Here is a 20,173-nt window from a genome sequence, read left to right as displayed (position 1 = left end):
CGACAGAATGAAGGCAGGATGTTGGAAGTCCATCTGTTTCGGCTCAGATACTTTGCAAGAGACAGACCTCAGCCCTAAGGCTGCTCGGTGGAGAGCTCAACCTCAGGAGCAAGAATATAGTGGACAACTTCATTCAGGGTTTTGATGGGCTTCAGAGAATGATGTCACCCCAAATCTCTGCCTCTGGACTGAGGGAAATGCTTTGTAGCAAGCCATTCTTCATTGTTACATATCTGGGACACTGAAGGCTGTGAAAAATAATAACTACCACAGCAACTGACATTTGGTGACCCACACCTTGTTGAGGACATTGTACTAAGTAGTTGACATGTATTATCTCATTTGATCCTCACCACAACCCTATGACATAGGTGCTGGTATTATCCCTGTTTACAGAAGAGGGAACTTGAGAAGTTAAACAACCTGCTAAAAGTCTTAGAGCCTGAAAAGTTAGCCCATCGACCAAATCCAGCCAGGCTTTACAGCCTGCACAACCACTGGTCAGGTGGCCTAGGGCAAGTCATTCAACCTCTCAGAACTTCAGTTTGGGATGTCAGTTGGGGATAATGATACTTGCCTTACAGCTATGTCATGCAGATTAGATATAATACATGTAAAGCACTTAGTACAGAGTCTATGTTGCATCAAATTAGCCATACAGAGAAGCTATTTTAGCATTCTCTTCCTGCTGTTCTCATTGAATACCTAAAAACTTGTGGGAGAAGACATAAGTCTCTCTATATCTCAATGAGAATAAGTATGAAGTGAGGGCACAATGAAGGCACTGGGAGCCACAGGGTTGTGGACACAATAAGAGACCCCCAAGGACACTTTGCTTATCACAGTTTTGTACAGCTGATGGAGGACAGGCTATTATCCATGCCACAAAATTAGATGGGATATTTATGGACTGGACAATAGAGAGCCTCATTTGACCTATAAAAGGCATTATTCCTGGATCCCCTTGGGATTCCCAGGGGAAAACTGAGTTCACTTCTGTAGTAATACAACAGCCATGACATAAACCAGTTACAGTGTACCAATGTCAGCCTCTTACACACATTGTCCATCTCATTCTCACAGCAACCCCAGGAAATGGGAATTCTTTTACATTTCCATAGAGGAGGATACAAACCTAAGTCAGCTTTACTCATAAGTCCATGATTAAAATATTGTACTTATTAGAAAAGTCTGCTTGCAAGGAAAATAATCAATTCAATATACTGTAAGCAAAGGAAAACTTTTATGATAAAATAGTATTTCACAGATTCCTGAGTAAGGAACCAGAACTAGGAATAGCAAATTATCTAACTATTCATCTCTATCTATCTACCTATCTATCTATCTATCTATCTATCTATCTATCAATCATCTATCTATCAATCGAATCTATCTATTCATTTATCTACTGACCTATCTCTATCTCTTTGTCTTTTCCTCTGTCTTCTTGTCCTTTTTGTAGAGCATCTCTGTACCCTTCCTCAGTCCTAGTGTAGAATTAACCACTCCATACTTCTGAAGTCATCTGCTACTGGTCCAGCCTCTCATGAGGATTTCTTTCCAAGTACCCAGGAGAAGAATCTTATTAGTCCAGCTCGAGTCAGTTGTCTTCCAATGTTTGTACTGGTCCAAAGCAGGCACTACTCTGTATTGCAGAGCGTAGAGAAAGGGATTGATGCTCAAAGGTAAATCAACACGAGGAAAGATATCCTCTATAGCTATACTGCTTTTCTATGAGATATTCAAGCATTTTTTTTTCATTCCAGAAAATTCAAACTAAGCATGGCCTGTATTAACACAAACATTAATTAAGGAATGTGTAATAAAGGTACTTGATAGCTAAATAAATTTATTTAGGCAGAGAAATTAGTATAACTAAAATGCAGAGCAGCCAGGGAAAGTAAAATATACCAGACTAGTCTCCTAGGAGAGGCTTAACATGCTGTTTGGGTTCTATAGCAATGCTGTCCGATAGAAATAAAATAAAAAACACATGGGTAATTTTAAAAGTTCTAGTAGCCACATGTTTTAAAAAGTAAAAGGAAAAAGGTAAAATTCATTTTGGTGATATATTTTATTCAACACAGTATCCAAAATATTATCATTTTAATGTGTAATCAATGTTAAGTATTACTAATGAGACATTTTATATTTTTGTACTAAGTGTTTGAAATCTAATGTGTATTTTGCATCTCAATCTGGATGCAATTTTTTATTGGAATTATCTGATCTGAATTTAATTTTCCAAAATTTACAGTTGAAAAAGTAGGCCTATAATCACATGTTCATTATTTTACATTATCTCTCGTTCGTTATCAGGGATGAAGTTAATTCATGCCAGAGTTTCCTTGTCCCCTGAAATTCTATCATTGTTGGGGGGCAAGGGACAAAAGATGCTGACCGTGCAAACAGATGACACTGATGACAAAATACAAGCAGGTTTTGTCCTCTCCTGGCAATTATTGTACACAGTAGGTGCTAGCCAGGAAACAACAGCCCATGTAGACAGCACCTAATGACAGGTCCATGGGCTTTTGGCAGAAGCCAGATGAGTACGGGTCTGTAAGTAAAGTCATGGAAAGGCCACCACGCCTAACAGCCTCAATTCAGGCAGGAAAAGTTCCCTGCCAGAAAACGTACGGTTAAGTTCTCATACTCTCCTCCCCTTGGTATTGCTGGGCCTGGTAGGGCCTCGACTTTTCTTCTTTTTATTCGTGTTTTGATTTAGGGAAGGAAGAGACAGCTCCAGCTCCCTTTTCTTGGCATCCCAGTCTTCATCGCGCTCATCCAGAGGCAGCCCCTTCTGCTGGGCAGCACGGCGGTGGTCTTGGCACTGGGGCTCTGCCCTAGGAAAGAAGAAAGGGGCTTCTGAACTTGGAGCAGGAGGGCCTGTCCCAGCCTGGGAATCGGCCTCTATTCACAGGTTCTGCACACAGCAATTCAGTTGAGAAGGAAGGAGGCCAAGTTTGAGCATTTCCAAGCATACACTTAGGGAAGGTCTCAGACACTAAAGGAACTACTTGCACGCGGAGAAAAATTGTGTGACCCCAGTGAGATGTTAACAGACTCAAAGATAGTCACTCAGCTTGAAGAAAATGCTACTGATTCTTGAAATGCTCACATTTATAGAGCAGCTTGCAGATTATTGGGAGACTTTTCATTTGTTTATTTTTAGTTTTATTTTTCATAACCGTAAAAGTGATGTGTGTTCCTTGTATAAAATTTAAAAGTACAGAAACATATAAGGAAGAAAACGAGAATCACTCACAATCACATATGTATTATATGTATGTATGGATTATGTAAAAAATATATAATTTTAAATGGATATATGGATGGATAAATAGACAATTAGATAAATAGAGCATTATACACACATAGACAATGGGAAATATACACATATATAGTTTTGTATGAGGCCAAAGGTGAGTATGTGACTTGCTTAAAGGCACTTGGAAAAGTCACTTTACAGAGAGAAAATTTGAACCAATATGAGGACAAATGGAATTTAAGAGGGTAGATAATGGTATAGGGAAGGCAAATAGCATCTTAAGTGCAAACCATTATTAAAAGCACAATTCATTCAAAGGACAGCAAACTCGCTAGTCTTTCACCCTAAGCTGGAAGTGACCTTTCAGTCTTCAGACCACACCATGTCCTTCCTCTGCCTAGTCACTCTCTGTCTTGTATTAGTGTTATTTATGTAAACAAGTTATTTCCTCTCCCAAACAGTTAAACTTCTTGATGTCCAGCACTGTATCTGGTTTATTTTAGGTCGTTTTTAGTGTCTAACTCAATGACACACACATAGTAGAACTCAAAAATATTTGCTAAATGAGTGGTTTAATGTGAATCAATAAGACATTCCTTAAGTGATCCCCTTGCCTGAAGTCTAGCATTCTTCAATCCCACACAGTACCACTGCCAACTCCTCTACTACACTAGTAAATTGCTAATGCATCTATTTCAGCCTGTGACTCCCCTGATGAGCTCACATTCTTCTGCTTGCCCTGCTCACTGTGGTCACCCTCCCCCTCACCTGACCTTATCCTCCATTCCTCTCTAGTGTGAATGCTCTGCTTAGCCAGGCCACTCATCCCTGCACTGTCCCTGCACTGTCCCTCCACTATCCCTTGCCTTCTCACATATACACACAACCTATGCACATTTCCAACTTGGTGCCTTCACTCCAAATTAACAGTTTTTCGCCTCCTCCACTAGCCTGCTAGCTTTCAAGATCCAGGTTAATCCCCCCTTAATTCAGGATTCTTCTCCCTAAACCCTCTAACTGTCAGAAGGGAAGTTCTTAGTGGGAGCTGATGATAAGCAGAAATGACTCACACGTGATGTGACTGATGTGACTTTGTTGTTTTTGCCGGCTCAACACTGCCTACTTTTCTTGGTAACAGCACTCCCCACTCTTTGGAGGCAAGCACCCCTCCTGCATTTCAGTTATGCTGGGGTCATATTTCAGGTTGATCCCTGGTCACTAGGGAGGGGCTGGGATTACTTAGAGAGAATCAGTAGAGGACAGTCAAGGGCAGGACCCTGAGGAATGTCAGCATTTAAAAGGCATGCAAGAATATATCATGAGATTTATTCTTAGAAAAAGCACATTTTAAAAGTCATAAGGAATTATAGGAGAAGTAGAAGAAAAACTAAAAGAGAATAGCATCAGATAAAACAAGGGAGAAGGGTTTCAGGAATATTAAATACCGAATTAAGTGGAGGTAAGATGTGAATTGAGAAGAGGCAATTGATTTACCGTGAGGAGATCCCTAATGACTTGAGTGACAGCTGAGTCAGTATGAGGATCGGGGAAGAAGTCTGAAGCTTGGGTGAGGGATGAAGAAGTGGAGACAATTACGTAGATTAGTTTCCTCAAATGTAATGTTTCAAAGAAGTACAACTATCATGATTAATACTGAGATATATATATATATATGTTAAAGTTCCAAGGCTACATATGACTATCAAGTAATATCAGTAAGCATTCCTATCATAATATTCAAGCAAATGAAACAATGTTGCCTTTTTGAGAGAAAAACATATTTTGAAACTTTTACAAGCAGACATAAAGACAGTTGACATTTCCAAAAAGGCACACATAATTTATGAAAATCTATTACGTTCCCAGTTTAGTACAAACTCAAAGCTGATCTAATTTTGATATTTAGAATGCACCTCTTTCCTCTGGCTGAAAATGAAATAACAAACCCTTCCAATTAACAGACATTTAAAACCTACTCAATTTGATTGCTAACAAGGCAGAGGAAGGACATGTTGTCTCTCCCCAAGATTTTAGGACCTAACGTTTATCATGATCTTAGATCTTGCAAACGCGAACTACTAAAGAATTCAGGTGTGTCTTGGTTTATATAGAGTCTAAATTCTATTCCACTGGGGAGAAGAAAGAGAGGGTAGTTGTTTATAGGTATGGAGTTTCAGTTTTACACGATGAAAAAGTTCTGGAGATCTGTTTCACAACAATGTAAATGTACACAACACTGATGAACTGTATACTTTAGAAACAGTTAATATGGTACATTTTATGTTATGAGTTTTTTATCACAATAAAAATACAGAAACTATTCAAAGATTCTATGTTTTTACACAAATTATTACTATAAAACATGTTAGACACTCTGAGAGGATAAGTGTTTTTCCTTTTGGATTAAAAAAAGTAGATTAGCTTTTAAGTTGCTTAAAAGTGTAGGGAAGAAGAAAGACACAGAGGAATTCAGAAGGGCCTCTAACTTTTTGTTTGTTTGATAATACCTATTTGAACAGGTTCACAGTCCAGAAAGAAGTCAAGGGAAAGGAAAAAACACTAAAAATACAAGAGAAAGAGTAAAGATGTAACAAAGAATACACGAATAATGAATGGCCTTCTAGAAGACACGAAGGATTGGATCAAGAGTCTATATGGAGGGATAACACTTTACAAAGGAGGGACAGGACGGCAAGAAGGAGCTGATGTAAATATACATAAAATCTGCAGGTATGAGCGTTGAAAAATTTGTAACTCATGGCTCAATATTTTTTCTAAAGTAGAAGGCATACCTCTGAAAGCCAGGCTGAGGTGTGATGTTGCTTTAGAACTGCCAATGAGGGAGTAGGACAGGAAGAGATAGCCAAGCTGCTCTGAGGGCTCAGATAAAAGTGGAAATATTCAAACTGCTGGTGATACCCATATATTGACATGTGGGATTTTCTCTAGCTGAACAAGCATAAACGTGGAGAAGACAGAGATTCATCTAAGGTTGGGAATTCCGGGTTACATGCTGGGTTGAGAATTAATAGCAGGAATAGCGGGAGGAGAGTGGAACAATGAAATGTATTATGGTACTCATATGGTAGAGGAAATTTAGTGAGACCTTCAAGAAGGTGATAGATAGGAGAAAAAGGAGAAGTTGAATGACAAGATATCTTGATGAATTCAAGACCTGGTGATAATGCAGGAACTGATAAAGTGAAGAGAGCTATGGTCACATTGTGGTATGTTAGGATTTTAAAAAGTTCAGAGAACAATGTCTGCTGATGCTGAGGTCCACAGAGGATGGAGATCATTGAATGTAGGAGATGCCGGATGAAGTTGGGGAAAAGTGAATCCGTAAGTCAGGACTCAAGTTTCTGCCTCTTTACTCCCTAAATCATCTCAATTGTGATATTGGATATTTTTAATGTAAGACATTACCTTTAAGAGAATGTCTCTTGGGTTACTTCTATGGATAACTAACCTCACCACAGGCAAAATTTTCACTTGTTCAACTCTCTGAAGATAACTGCATTTTCAGGTTCTTCGGAGGGCACCCCACCATGAACTGCCCCTGTAGATGGCATTGCTGTCTATAGTCTATATCATTTGGTTTCCAAGCAATGATGCCCTCACTCTGATACCGTACTTTCTCTTGTATGAATTGCTTGTCGAAACAATCAAATTCTAAGTTTCCAAATTTTGTTCAATCCCTCTCAGAGCTATAACTGTTATGTAAATTATTGGTGCTTAATTATGTTTGAATGCTTGGCTGAGCGAAAAAAATAAACAGGTGCTAGATAGATAAGTTCTTTGGTGTGCCTATAAGTAGGGCATTCACAGATGAACATAGAAGTTTTAAAAGATAGGAGGGTACTGAAAAACTGAAGTCTAATTCACCTGCCTCACTTTAAATATGAGACAACTGAGGGTCAGGAAGCTGCCGTGACTTGCACAAGGTCACACAGCCAGTTTGGATGCCTTTCAGAAAGCTGAAGGTCATGATTCTTGCACCATGTCCCATCTTCAAACTTGGTATCCCAATTTTCTTACCTGAGATAATTTCTGCATAATCTAAAACAACATGTTAATATAATTTTGACCCCCAAACTAGTCTTTCAAGTGAAACATTAATAAAAATAACTCAACTAAAAAAATCAATAAAATAATCATCCGCTGGCTGGATTTCCTCATTTCATTTTCATTGACCTGAGACGACAGAATCAGACAAGATCTTGATCACAGACTCCTGTTCCTCTGCTCCTTCTATAGATGGAAAAAAAATAAACTTACTTTTCCAGAAATGCCACACAGGCTTTCTGCCCATAGATCTGTGCAATCCTCTTTGGTGTGTCTCCAAAGAAGTCGGGGGCATCGATGGCAGCGTGCAATGCATGGAGAGTTCTGAGTACATTCAGATGGCCTGATTCTGCTGCAAAATGAGCTGGGGTCCAGCCCACACTAGTAACCAGGCAGGGCCTGGCTCCGTATTCTATCAGGAGCCGTAACACCTCCATTTGCCCTTAGAGGTACCAAGAAGAAACAGGATGAGGTTAGGATAAAGATGTCCCGAGCGGCCTGAGGCCAGGGCCAGCCTAGGTAACACAATGGAAAGGGAACCTTTGCCTTTGAGGAGCCTCCAGTTTCCTATTATCATCCCCTCCTCCCTTTTCCCTCTTCTCACCAGGAACTCAGTGCCCTACCTTACCCCACGAACCTAGTTCTCACCCAGGGCCTGAGCCCTGCAAGCCTTCCCTGTCCTCCTTCCAGGACACTCCCCTACCCTGTGCATTGCCACAGGCCCTGCCCAGGAATCTTACTTTCTCTCCCAAGCCACACTATACCTGTCTATTGGTAAGGCCCACTCTGTTTTTGACAGTCTCAACACTGAGCCAAAACCAAATATTTTAAGTCCTATTTACATGATAGCTAGCACAGGTTAAGAGCACAGGCTTTCTAGATGTGATAGATGTGATTTCATATCCTGCCAATCCCACTTGCTAACAAGTGGCACCTCAGATAAGAAACAAATATCTGAGGCTAGTTTCCTAATTTGCAAATTAATGATATTACCCCTTATATCATTGAATTCTTGTAGAGTGCGGGCGAAATCACAGACATGAAGTACACAGTACAGTACCCAGCACATAGCAAATGTTCACTAAAAGGTGCTTTGGTATAGCTACCATTACTTTGCACTTAGATTTTTGCAAAAATATCCCAATTAATTTCTCTGCAGCCAGTCTTGCTTCTTGTCAACCCATTCTCCACACAGGAATCACAATAAATGTTTAAAAAGCAAAGTTGACCATAATACTTTCTTACTTAACATTCTTTAATGGCTTTCTGTTGCCAAAGCCTTTGAGAAGCCCATTGCTGGAGTTTTTGCCACTACCTTCCTCCAGTTCTGTAACTGAGCTATGTAAGGCATGGGGGATTCAATGATGAATGAAACAAAGTCCCTATCCTTCTTTGTGATGTTCTATTCCTGTTAAAGGTTGAGAGGGCAAAGGACTAATATTAACTGAGAGCAGACTATACGGTAGGCACTGTACACTCATTATTTTGCTGAATTCCCATCACAGGGCTCCAAAGTGGCATTCTTGCACATAATATTTAGGTGAATAAACAGGCCCAGAGACATTAAATAACTAGCTTAAGGTACTACAACTAGTAAGCGGTGATGTCAGGATTAAAATGTTCCATCCAGGGCTGGGCATGGTGGCTCATGCTTGTAATCCCAGCACTTTGGGAGACTGAGGCAGGAGGATCACTGGAGGTCAGGAGTTGAAGACCAGCCTGGCCAACATGGAGAAACACCTTCTCCATTAAAAATACAAAAATTCACTCGTCATGGTGGCGCGCATCTGTAATCCCAGCTACTCAGGAGGCTGAGGCAGGAGAATCACTTGAACCCAGGAGATGGAGGTTATAGTGAGCTGAGACTGTGCCACTGCACTCCAGCCTGGATGACAGAGCGAGACTCTGTCTTTAAAAAAAGAAAAAAAAAATGAAATGAAGTTTCCATCTGGCTCTAAAGAAATGTTTGTTCCACTCCCCCACATAGCCTATTGGTTGATAGCCTCATGAATGGTGGACTCAAAGGGGCAGATCTACCTAAGCATTGCCCACTCACCTTTGATTGCAGCCCAGTGAAGTGGGGTCTGGTCATTCCAGTCTACATCTTTGTAGTTTGGGTCACAGAGACCTTTCTTTAAAATCTTCTTCACTAAGCTGTAGTCTCCTGCAGCAACAGCTTGGTGAAGCTTTGTCATGTCTGACATTTTGGCCAATTCCATGACAGAAAACAACTGTGGGAGAGACATGCCACTTAGAAAATTCTAAGTAACCCTTTATTCTTAGCCAGTAATCCCATAGACTTCCGTATCATTTATTTCCTTTCCCGCCACATGCATTTGCCTCTAAGTTTGCCTCATGTGTGTGGCATGAGTGTGCACTTAGAGCTCCTGTGGTTAGTGCCTGCCTGTCCCCTACCCTAAAACTATCGGTGGCTCCCACTGCACACAGAATTATGTCTAAACTCATGGGCTGACACACGGCTACCTGGCCTCAAAACATCCTCTAGTGCTATTTCCTACTTCTACTTCAGAGTTCTAGTCGTGTTCCCTTATGTTAGTTGTGTAATTCTGTGCCTTATCTTTCTTATCTGTAGAATGGATATAATCTTCCGGGGTTGTTGTAAGGATAAATGTCAATTTGCAAAAAAATTTATATTGGATACAGAGCAGGTACTCCATGAAAATTAAACAGTATTAACATTGTTGCACCAGTTGAGATGGACACGCAATCACACAAATAAATACCTAAAAATTGTTACTAATGTTATGCCATAAACCAGCAGTTCTCAAACTATGGTCTGTAGACCCTCAGAAATCCCTGGAGCTCTTTCAGGGGATCAGTGAAGTCAAAGCTGTTTTCATTATATTAAAATGTTACTGGCCTTGTTTCACTGTGTTGACAATTGTTCGGATGGCTCAAAAGCAATAGTGTAGAAAACTGCTGATGCCTTAGCATGAAGCAAGGCAATGACACCAAACTGAACCTGGAAGCATGCCATTCACCACACACTCAGAGTAAATTTTAAAAAGCCAGTTACATAGGAACATCCTAAATGAAACGATAAGAATTATTTTTATTAAATCTTTATCTTTGATTACATGACTTAATAAATGTGTTTTTAGAATACCGTACAATGAAATGTGTGAATGTTTAGAAAATATTTATCACCCTAAAGACAAATATTTTCCATGACAAAGAAAGGATGTTATGAAATCATGCATGGATAAAGAGATCCATTTGGTAGACCAATGGATTTTAATAAAACAGTATAGAAAGTGCATTGATACCATTTCAGATTGCACATTGCAACTAACCTTTAAGACACTACAACTTATACAATTTTGTTGTAGTATCAAACAATATCCATAATTATCTGAAAATATTTCTCCCTTTTCCAACTTTATATATATAATATATACATGTGTATATTGTATGTACACACATATAGGTATATATAATATACATGTGTATATATGTATGTGTATATAATATATAACTATATATTATATATACATGTGTATATGTATATGTACATATATCATACACATATATGTATATATGTATATATATATTGTATGTACGTGTGTGTGTGTGTATAACCACATTGTCTTTATATACTTTAACCAAAACAACAAACTGAATGCAGAAGCAGATACAAGAATCCAGCTGTCTTCTCTTAAGTCAGATATTAAAGAGATTGGGCAGGGGAGCGTAAACCTATGTGACTAGTCACATTTCTTTTGTTTTTGGAAAATACATTTATTTTCATAAAATGTCATTTATATTATAGTGTAATAAGTTTATTACAGTCTTTTAAATGAACTAATCAATATTTAAAAGTTTTCTCAGTTTTAATTTCCAATAGAATAAATTGACAGCTATAACCCACATAAACAAAAGCTCTCTGGGGCTCTCAATAATTTTTAAGAGTGTAAAGAAGCTCTGAGAACAAACAGGTTGAGAGCTGCTGGTGTAAACAAGGAGCTGAGATAGAAAACAAGAGTAGAGAGAGTACCATTTGAGACGGGGCCGTTGGGAATGTCTCTGATCTCAAGATTTAAGTTGGGATCACAAGAAGGAGCTGGTGTCAACCTCACTAACTGTGACCAGCAGCAGCAGCCCCTGCGAACTTGTTAGAAACACAAAATATTGTGCTCAGCCCCAGACCTACTGAATCTGAAACTCTGGGCGGGGGCTGGCCATCTTTGTTGTGGTAAGCCCTCCAGGTGAGTGCATTGAAATGTGTGAACAGCCCTGGAGGGAGAGAAAGAAAATAAAAGAAATTAAAATACAATGCCGTAAATGCCTGGGGGACAGAGAGAAAGAGCCATTCACAAAGACTGGGAAGTAAAAGGAGCTTTCTCTAAAAGTGGCCTAAGCTGGGTCCTGAAGGGATGGGTCAGAGACATATTGGCAACTGATGGAGGTGGAGGATCCCCTGCTGAAGGACAGCCATGTCTGTGGCTGGAGTCACACACTGCAAAGGGCAGGTGGTTCCTAATATGTAAACCAAGACTCAATAAACTTTTACAGATAGTAAATATTATTAGGCCAAGAGGAAAAAAAAGAGGGGAAAAAAAGAGAAAAATATATATGCCAAGAGTCTATTATACATATGAAAGAGAAAACTCTTGCTCCACCCTGCCCTACTTTCCTGGGGTGGATCTTTCTACCTTCTTTGTACTCTGGAGGGTATCTCCTCAGCTGGAGATATTCTTAGTGGAAAGAGGACAAGCCTGAGGGGGAAGGGCCTGGTTGGTGAGATGGTCAGTTTCACTCTGCCCTACTGATGCTCAGATCCCAGTGAGCTTTCTCTCCTCCTAGAGGGGTCATCTCCAGTTAGTTGGCAGGAGACAAGGTGGTTCATGGAGCCACCAACTCCCATACTGAGATTCCACTGCTCAGTCCCAGCAGTTGCCACCAGGAGAGTCCCCATTGTGTAGGTGGTGACCAGCAGGGCCCGGGCAGTGGCCAGGCACAGCTGTGGGCTGCTGACGGGGCAGCAGGGGCAGAGGGCATTGCCTGGGCTTGCTCTGGGAGTCTGTGCCATCCCATGGAGGTTCAGCACCTTAAATGGTGACCACGGGCCTACAAAAACGGGGTGAGTAAGATTTGGTCTGTAGACCATAGTGTGGCAACCTCTGATGTACACAAATCATTAGAGATCTTATTAAAATGCAGATTCTGATTTAGTAGGTCTGGAACCTGGCCTGAGATTCAGCATGTGTAACAAGTTCTCACAGTGCTACTAGCTCACTTACCACACTCTGAGTAGCAATATCTCTGTGGCTAAAAAGTAAGGTATAGACTGGCAGGAAGCAAGATTGGAGAGCTGAGGAGGGAGTAAGGATGTGGTAGCTGTTCTCAACTGAGGGGCTACATGAGAATCAGCAGTGGATTTTTAAAAATACAGACGCCTGGGCCTCAGTCCAAAAGGAATCAGAATTTTGGGGTGTGCAGGACAAGGATTGGGCATGTTTTGTGAAATAGATGCTCTGTACATACTATGTTAGGTAAGAGAGAAGATGGCACAGACTGCATTTTACTTTTAAAATTCATTTTAATAAAATCCCTTATACCGGAGTGTTTGATCAATGATAAAATTGTAAACAAAAACACTAGAGTGTTTCTAATCTGAGGGTGCCACTAAAACAAAACCATTTTTTAAATCAGTGTCTAGAAGTCTTTTCGCTTGCCTTTCATAGAAGCCTTCAAGCAGGTTTACATTTCAACCAACCTCATTTGTCCCACATTTGAGTTCATGCCAAGATTCCATAACTTCCCATGGATGAGTTGCAATTCAAGTGGAAGCATTGGGCAGCAAAATTTATTTCCAGAGAAATGGAAAATCTGATTCTAAAAAATTGTATGGAAATGCAAGTGATCCAGAAGAACTGAAACAATCTTGAAAGAGAACAAAGTTAGAGGACTCACACTTCCTGATTCCAACAAGTATACCAGGACAATTCAGTGACAAAATAACAGTCTTTTCAATAAATGATGCTGAGACAACTGGATATCTATAGGTAAAAGAATGAAGTTGGTCCTTTCCCTCACAGAGATTTATTCCTGTGTTTTCCCCTAAGAGTTTTATAGTTTTAAGTCTTACTATTAGGTCTGTGATCCATTTTGAGTTAATTTTTATACATGACACTTGCCGCAAAACAATTGAACATAAATGTAAGGGGTTTTTTCTAGACTCTCAATTCTACTCCATTGCTCTAAATATCTATCTTCATGCTAGTACTACACAGTCCTGATTACTGTAGGTTTGTAGTAAGTTTTGAAATGGGAAAGTCTGACTATTCCAATGGGCTATATACCCAAGAGAAGAAAAATAGATATCCATATAAACATTCGTACATGAATGTTCATAGAAGCATTATTTATAATAGGCAAAAGTGGAAATATCCCGAAGGTTCATCAATAGATGAATACACAAAATGTGGAGCATCCGTATAAAGGATTATTATTTGGCAATAAAAAGGAATAAAGTACTGATACATACTTTATGGATGAACCCTGAAACATGCTAAGTGAAAGAAGCCAGTTACAGAAGACCACATATTGCATACTTCCATGTATGTGGAATGCTCAGAATAAGCAAATCTAGATAGCTAGAATGTATACTATAGGCAGCCTAGGGCTAGGATGGAGGTTGGGGTGGGGAGTGACTGCTGATAAGTACAGGATTTCTTTTTGGGGTGATGAAATGTTCTTAGATTAGATGCTTTCACAACACCAAAAGGCCAAAAACCACTAAATTGTACATTTTAAATGAATCCAATTTTATGGTATGTGAATTGTATCTTAATAAAGCTGCTTTAAAAATACCTATTAATTAGAAGCTTTCTACAAAACAAAAACAAACACAATTTGTTTGCAGAAAATATATGCAATTCACTAGCTTAGCATTGACTACTGAAGTTTATCAATTGGTTCCTTTAGCAACCAATCCTTGTGAATTTGATTAAATGCACTTGATTTCCTATCTTTCTGGTGGATGTGTCTCTACCAGAAAGATAGGAAATCAAGTGCAAAGTAGTCAATAAATATCAGTTCTAATAAATGTCAGTAATTTTTAATAACTATAGTAAATAAGAGAGGGTAACATAAAGGCACTTACTGTCTTGTGTGAAATCCAAGGAACTCTGTGCTGGCAGGCAGTCCTAACTATCCGGAGTGTTGTGCCCATGCCATGGAAACTGACTCCTCCTTCTGCATGAAAGCCAGCCAGTCAACTTCAGCTTCCCTAGGTGTTTGATGGGGTGGGATCCCCAGTCTGTTTCACATCCTAACTCTTCAGCAGTTCCAGTCATCTTTTTTAGTCCAAATGTGCTGGCCCTTAACAGGATCTTTCAAATAGTATTTAATGCAAAAATAAAAATAAAAATAAAAAAAGCTGTGATTGATTTTCTGCCCATATAACACTGTGACGGAGGTAGGCTGCGTAGTGACCGTGTATCCATAGGAGATGTGAGACCTGTGGGGGAGTGGGGACAGTTTGGGCTCCTCACATTCAGAACCAGTTGTCAGGTCTTGGGCAGGTTCCGTAACTTTAGAGAGATTTTTTTTTTCCTCAACAATAACATGAAATTTTAACATCTTTTTTTGCATAGTGCTATTAAATATGATTAGTTAAAATAATTTAGAAAACACTTGGCACAGGGTAGATGCTTTTACAAAGAAGAAGAAGAGGAAGAAGAAGAGGAAGAGGAAGAAGAAGAAGAAGAAAAAGAAGAAGAAGAAGAGGAGGAGGAGGAGGAGGAGGAGGAGGAGGAAGGTCAATGAAAAATTCCTAGGTGCTTTCTTTTTACTTCCTGTTTTTACCACTTGCTCTAAGCGAAAATCTACCATATTGATGATGATGCTGGTCAAAAAGACCTTATTTCTTCTTCCTTCCTTTCTACATTTTCCCTGCCTTTTCCTTCTCTCCTTCCTTCTCTTTTTCCCTCTCTCCGAAGGGAGTTCCTCTCTCTCACTCTCTCTCTCTTACTCTCTTTCCTACGTCCCTCATTCTCCATCCACTTCTCTCCCTGCCTTCCTTCTCATATATATTTAGCAAATGCCTTATATCTGTCAAGCCCCACTGTACTGGGCCCTGTGAAGGTCAAGACACCCATTGTTCCTGTCTTCCTTGAGCTTATGGTCTAGATAGGAATAAACAAGAAAACAAATAAATGTACACAAGTAGACTCACAACCTGTACAAGTACCATGAACAAACAACCTACAATAGCAGACAACACCAGGAAAGGAGTGTGGGCAACCTTTGGGGATGACATTTGAGGGTCTGAAGGGAGACCTGGCACAGGAGAAGAAATCAGGCATCTGAAGAGCTAGGGAAGGTGACCTGGGTGGTGGGAGGAGAGGAGCTTGACTTAGATGAAGAATGAAGAAGAGGATGATGCAGCTGGTTTATGGAGTGTGGGGCAAGTAGAAGATGAGATCATTCCCGGTCTACTAGGACACGGTAAGGAGTTTGGATTTTATTCCAACTACAAAGAATAGACATTGGAAACACTTAAACAGTGAAGAAGAATGTGCAACTTTCATTTTCGTAAAAGACTACTTTGACTATTATGTGGAGAATGGAGCAAAGGGAGACAAGATGGAAAGCAGGAAGACTGCTGAGGAGGCTACTGTGGAAGTCTAAACAAGAAAGGATGGTGACTTGGTGAACTGTGGCCATAGACATGAAAGAAGTGAGTGAAATTAAAAGTTTTTTAGGAGGGAACATTGACAGGAGTTGCCAATGGATTAGGCATGAGTACTGGGGGGAAAGAGGGCATCAAGGATGACCCTTGGGTTTCTGGCTTGATGAACCTGGTGGAAGGTGGTGACATTGGTGGTAGGTGGTGACTGGGGTAGGGCCAAGTTTGGGTAAGGGAAGGACAGTATAAATGAAGTGTTCTGTTTCAATGTGTTAAGTTTGAGATACCTACAAGACACCCAAATATCAAGTAGGAATCTAGAGTTCTGTGACTTTGGGCTAAAGATACATATACTGGAGTTATCAGCATATAGGTATCATTTAAAGATATAAGAGTATATAAGATAATCGAAGGATAGCAAGTGCAGAGATGAGACCCAAGCTCTCAAGCCCTTAGATCTGGCAGCAAAGAATAATTAGCAAAGGGTATTAAGAAGCACCACTGAGAGGTAGGAGGAAAACCAGGAGAATTGAGTCTTATGGAAGCCAAGAGAAGAGTGTGGTTAGAAGCAGTAGCTGTCAACCATTTAAAAGGGAGTAGAGTTTAATGTGTGTCTATCACAACCAGAAAGATGCATATGAGACCCCTTCCCCACCCTCAAAGAGCTCAGTATCTCATCACCCTTTCTAAGATTTGTAACAGTCCCGGTTCATATCAGGGGAACTCACCCCCAATAGTTAACGTGGGTTCTTCTCTATTTCCCTAAGCATCGACTGGTCTGAGAAATGAAGGGAAAGAGTACAAAAGAGAGATATTTTAAAGCTGGGTGTCCAGGGGAGACATCACATGTTGACAAGTTCCATGATGCTCCTTGAGCCATAAAACCAGCAAGTTTTTATTAGTGATTTTCAGAAGGGGAGGGAGTGTACAAATAGGGTGTGGGTCACAGAGATCACATGCTTCACAAAGTAATAAAATATCACAAAGCAAATGGAGGCAGGGCGAGATCACAGGACCACAGGATGGGGTGAAATTAAAATTGCTAATGAAGTTTTGGGCACGCATTGTCATTGATAACATCTTATCAGGAGGCAGGGTTTGAGAGCAGACAACCTGTCTGACCAAAATTTATTAGGTGGGAATTTCCTCATCCTAATAAGCCTGGGAGCACTACAGGAGATTGGGGCTTATTTCATCCCTTCAGCTTTGACCGTAAAAGATGGCCACCTCCAAGGGGGCCGTTCATAAGCCTACCCTCAGGGGTGCATTCTCTTTCTCAGGGATGTTCCTTGCTGGAAAAAGGAATTCAGTGATAGTTCTCCTATTTGCTTTTGAAAGAAGAGAAATATGGCTCTGTTCTGTCCGGCTCACTGGCAGTCAGAGTTTAAGGTTATCTCCCTTGTTTCCTGAGCAATGCTGTTATCCTGTTCTTTTTTCAAGGTGCCCAGATTTCATATTGTTCAAACACACATGCTCTACAAACAATTTGTGCAGTTAATGCAATCATCACATGGTCCTGAGGCGACATACATCCTCCTCAATTTATGAAGATAATGGGATTAAGAGATTAAAGTAAAGGCAGGCATAGGAAATCACAAGGGTATTGATTGGGGAAGGGATGAGTGTCCATGAAATCTTCACAATTTATGTTCAGAGATTGCAGTAAAGACAGGTGTAAGAAATTATAAAAGTATTAATTTGGGGAACTAACAAATGTCCATGAAATCTTCACAATTTCTGTTCTTCTGCCATGGCTTCAGCCGGTCCCTCCATTTGGGGTACCTGACTTCCTGCAACATCTCTCCCTTTCTTTTTATATAAATGTGCCATGGCTATGAAGGTTTGTTCATTCTCTCGATTTTGAAGCCAGATTCTTTGACTGGTCCAGCACACTAAAAACAAGCTGATTAAACAGAGAAACATAATTCCAAAATGTACTACAGTGGAGTCCCCAGTAGACTTAATCCAAGTCAAGAGGTTTAATCCATAAATATTTTCTGCCACCTGATCTAACACCTCAGCTCTAGGCACAATGGATAAGTGAGCTTGAGAGGCTTCAAAAATTTGTTTCTTTAATTTAGTTATGTCCAATGATAAATTGTCTTCCTACCCAGAAGGTGTCCTTTGACCATTTCCCATGAATGATCAGTCTTGTTTTAGGAATACAGGGTGATACAGAAATCAGAGGTATTCCAGTCACACTGCTTTTGCATGCAATGTTTGAGACTCACTACCCAAGCTCCAAGCCAAATAACAGACTGTCTTAAATCATTAATTTGATTAGCCAATTTTTGATCAATGCCTTGTTGAGAATTCTACATTAGGGTGGAATTGGTTTGCTGATCATTAACAAAATGAGCTGTTTGAATAGATTGATGTAATGCCATTCCGGCAGTGGTGGCCAGCGCAGTGACTGTAATTAGGCCCATGATCACAGCAATTAAAGTAAAAACAAATCTCTTAGATCTTTTTAGAATTCACTGTAACACTTCATTAATTAAATGTATTGAGTGGGAGGATTTCGAAGGTCTGGGCAAAGTTACTGGAATCCAGATTCCTTCTCGAGCTCGAACCAACATTACACTTTTCCTGGAGTCAAAATGGGAGTTAATACAACAGTAAAAGCAAATTTTTCACAATCCAATTTATGTAAAGCAATATGAAAAAAAGACAATCTTTAAGATCAATAACTATGAGGGGCCAATTTTTAGGTATTAAAGCAGGGGCAGGCATGCCAGGTTGGACGGCTTCCTTAGGTTTAATTACAGTGTTAGTGGCCCTTAAATTGGTTACCATCTGCCACTTGCCTGATTTCTTTTTTGCTAGAAACACTGGAGAATTCCAGGGGGAAAGAGAGGGTTCCACATTTCCAAGTTGTAACTGTTCAGTAAGCAGTTGAGTTAAAGCCTACAGTTTTATTTTATTTATTTATTTATTTATTTATTTATTTATTTATTTTAGAAAGTGGCCACTGCTGAATCCAAATGGGTGTGTCAGATTTTCATTGTAAAGGGATAGGATCAGGAAGCGTGGCAGCAGCCGCCACTAAAACTGGGAGGGGTTTGGTAATCCCTTCATGTTTTGGACCGAGACCGAGACCAGGAACAAACCCCATGTTTTCCATCATATGCTGACTGGGAGCACTATAAAAGTTACATGGAATATTAATTTTAGCCTCAGTATCTACTAGGCCATCCAAGCTTTTTTCCTTGAATGTGTACAGTGTAGGTGGGTCATTGTTTAGAAATTACATTAATCCAAGAAGTGGCCTTTTCACCGCCAGAGCCCATCCCAGGGCCACCATCCCAGGGCCACGTGTCTTGTCTCCTTTGTTTAAAATGATATTAGGTAGTAAAAGCAATTGAGCTTGTTTAACAGTAGTAAAAGAAACAGGAGCTTGGCCCGGGGCACATAATTTATCCCAAGCTCTCATACACACCTTTGTTACTTGTTTTGTGATAACAGTATCAAAACCTAATTGGGCATAAGTATTAGAGAAACTATCAGAACCTGTGAGCTGAGCCTGAGTAACTAGAATGCCATTAGTTCAATTTAGTTGAGCCTGCAGACCGGCCTCCTCTGCCCACCAAGCTGAGATAGAACAGCTTTTTGCCAAAAGGTCCCAGTCTAAAGGGAGCAAAATGACCTCAGTACAAAAAGTTTGTAATACCATTTTAGCATAAGAAGAAGTAGGGTGATACTGAGTACGAGCATCCTTAAATTATTTTTAAAAAGTAAATTTGAGCAGCGCATATCGACGCAGACTGGAATGAGAGTGTGAGAAAGGGGAATTGAAGGAGTAGAAGAAGCAGAAGTATACTGGTGATCACAGGCATTTATGTGTGAAGAAGGGTACAGAGAAGCAGGCTGAGTGGATGGCAAAGTGACCAGTTGAGGAACCAAAACGACAGGAGGGTGAGGGGCTGAAGTGGACAGGAAGGGCCTATAGAATTACAGGTAAATTGTAGTTTGGTCCTGGAGCCATTAGGTAACACCCGGAGGCAAATGCTGCAAAGGTTTGAAGAGGGAAGAATTAGCATATCTATGGTCCATATGGTCCCAGGCTGTGTGAGTCCTGGCCTCGGGAGCTTCAAGTACTGGCTCTTCATGAAAAAAAGTAGGATCATCAGGGGGTAACATTAAGCCACAGTCACTAGAGTTAGACATTGAATTTTCGGTATCTT

At 40.1% G+C, this 20,173-nt stretch overlaps 1 protein-coding gene across 1 annotated transcript; it reads right to left on the bottom strand.

Annotated features, from left to right (window-relative positions):
- Positions 1-2,055: 2,055 nt before the first annotated feature.
- Positions 2,056-14,531, bottom strand: ANKRD66 (ankyrin repeat domain 66). The gene is given in 6 exon segments (XM_025382561.1): positions 2,056-2,846; positions 7,550-7,778; positions 9,393-9,567; positions 11,508-11,527; positions 11,530-11,590; positions 14,463-14,531. Coding segments are annotated over 6 exon segments (750 nt in total). The 3' UTR covers positions 2,056-2,650.
- Between the last annotated feature and the right edge of the window lie 5,642 nt (positions 14,532-20,173).

This window comes from Theropithecus gelada, chromosome 4 (assembly GCF_003255815.1).
Source record: "Theropithecus gelada isolate Dixy chromosome 4, Tgel_1.0, whole genome shotgun sequence".
NCBI lineage: Eukaryota > Metazoa > Chordata > Mammalia > Primates > Cercopithecidae > Theropithecus > Theropithecus gelada.
This window is presented reverse-complemented; position numbering and strand designations above follow the sequence as displayed.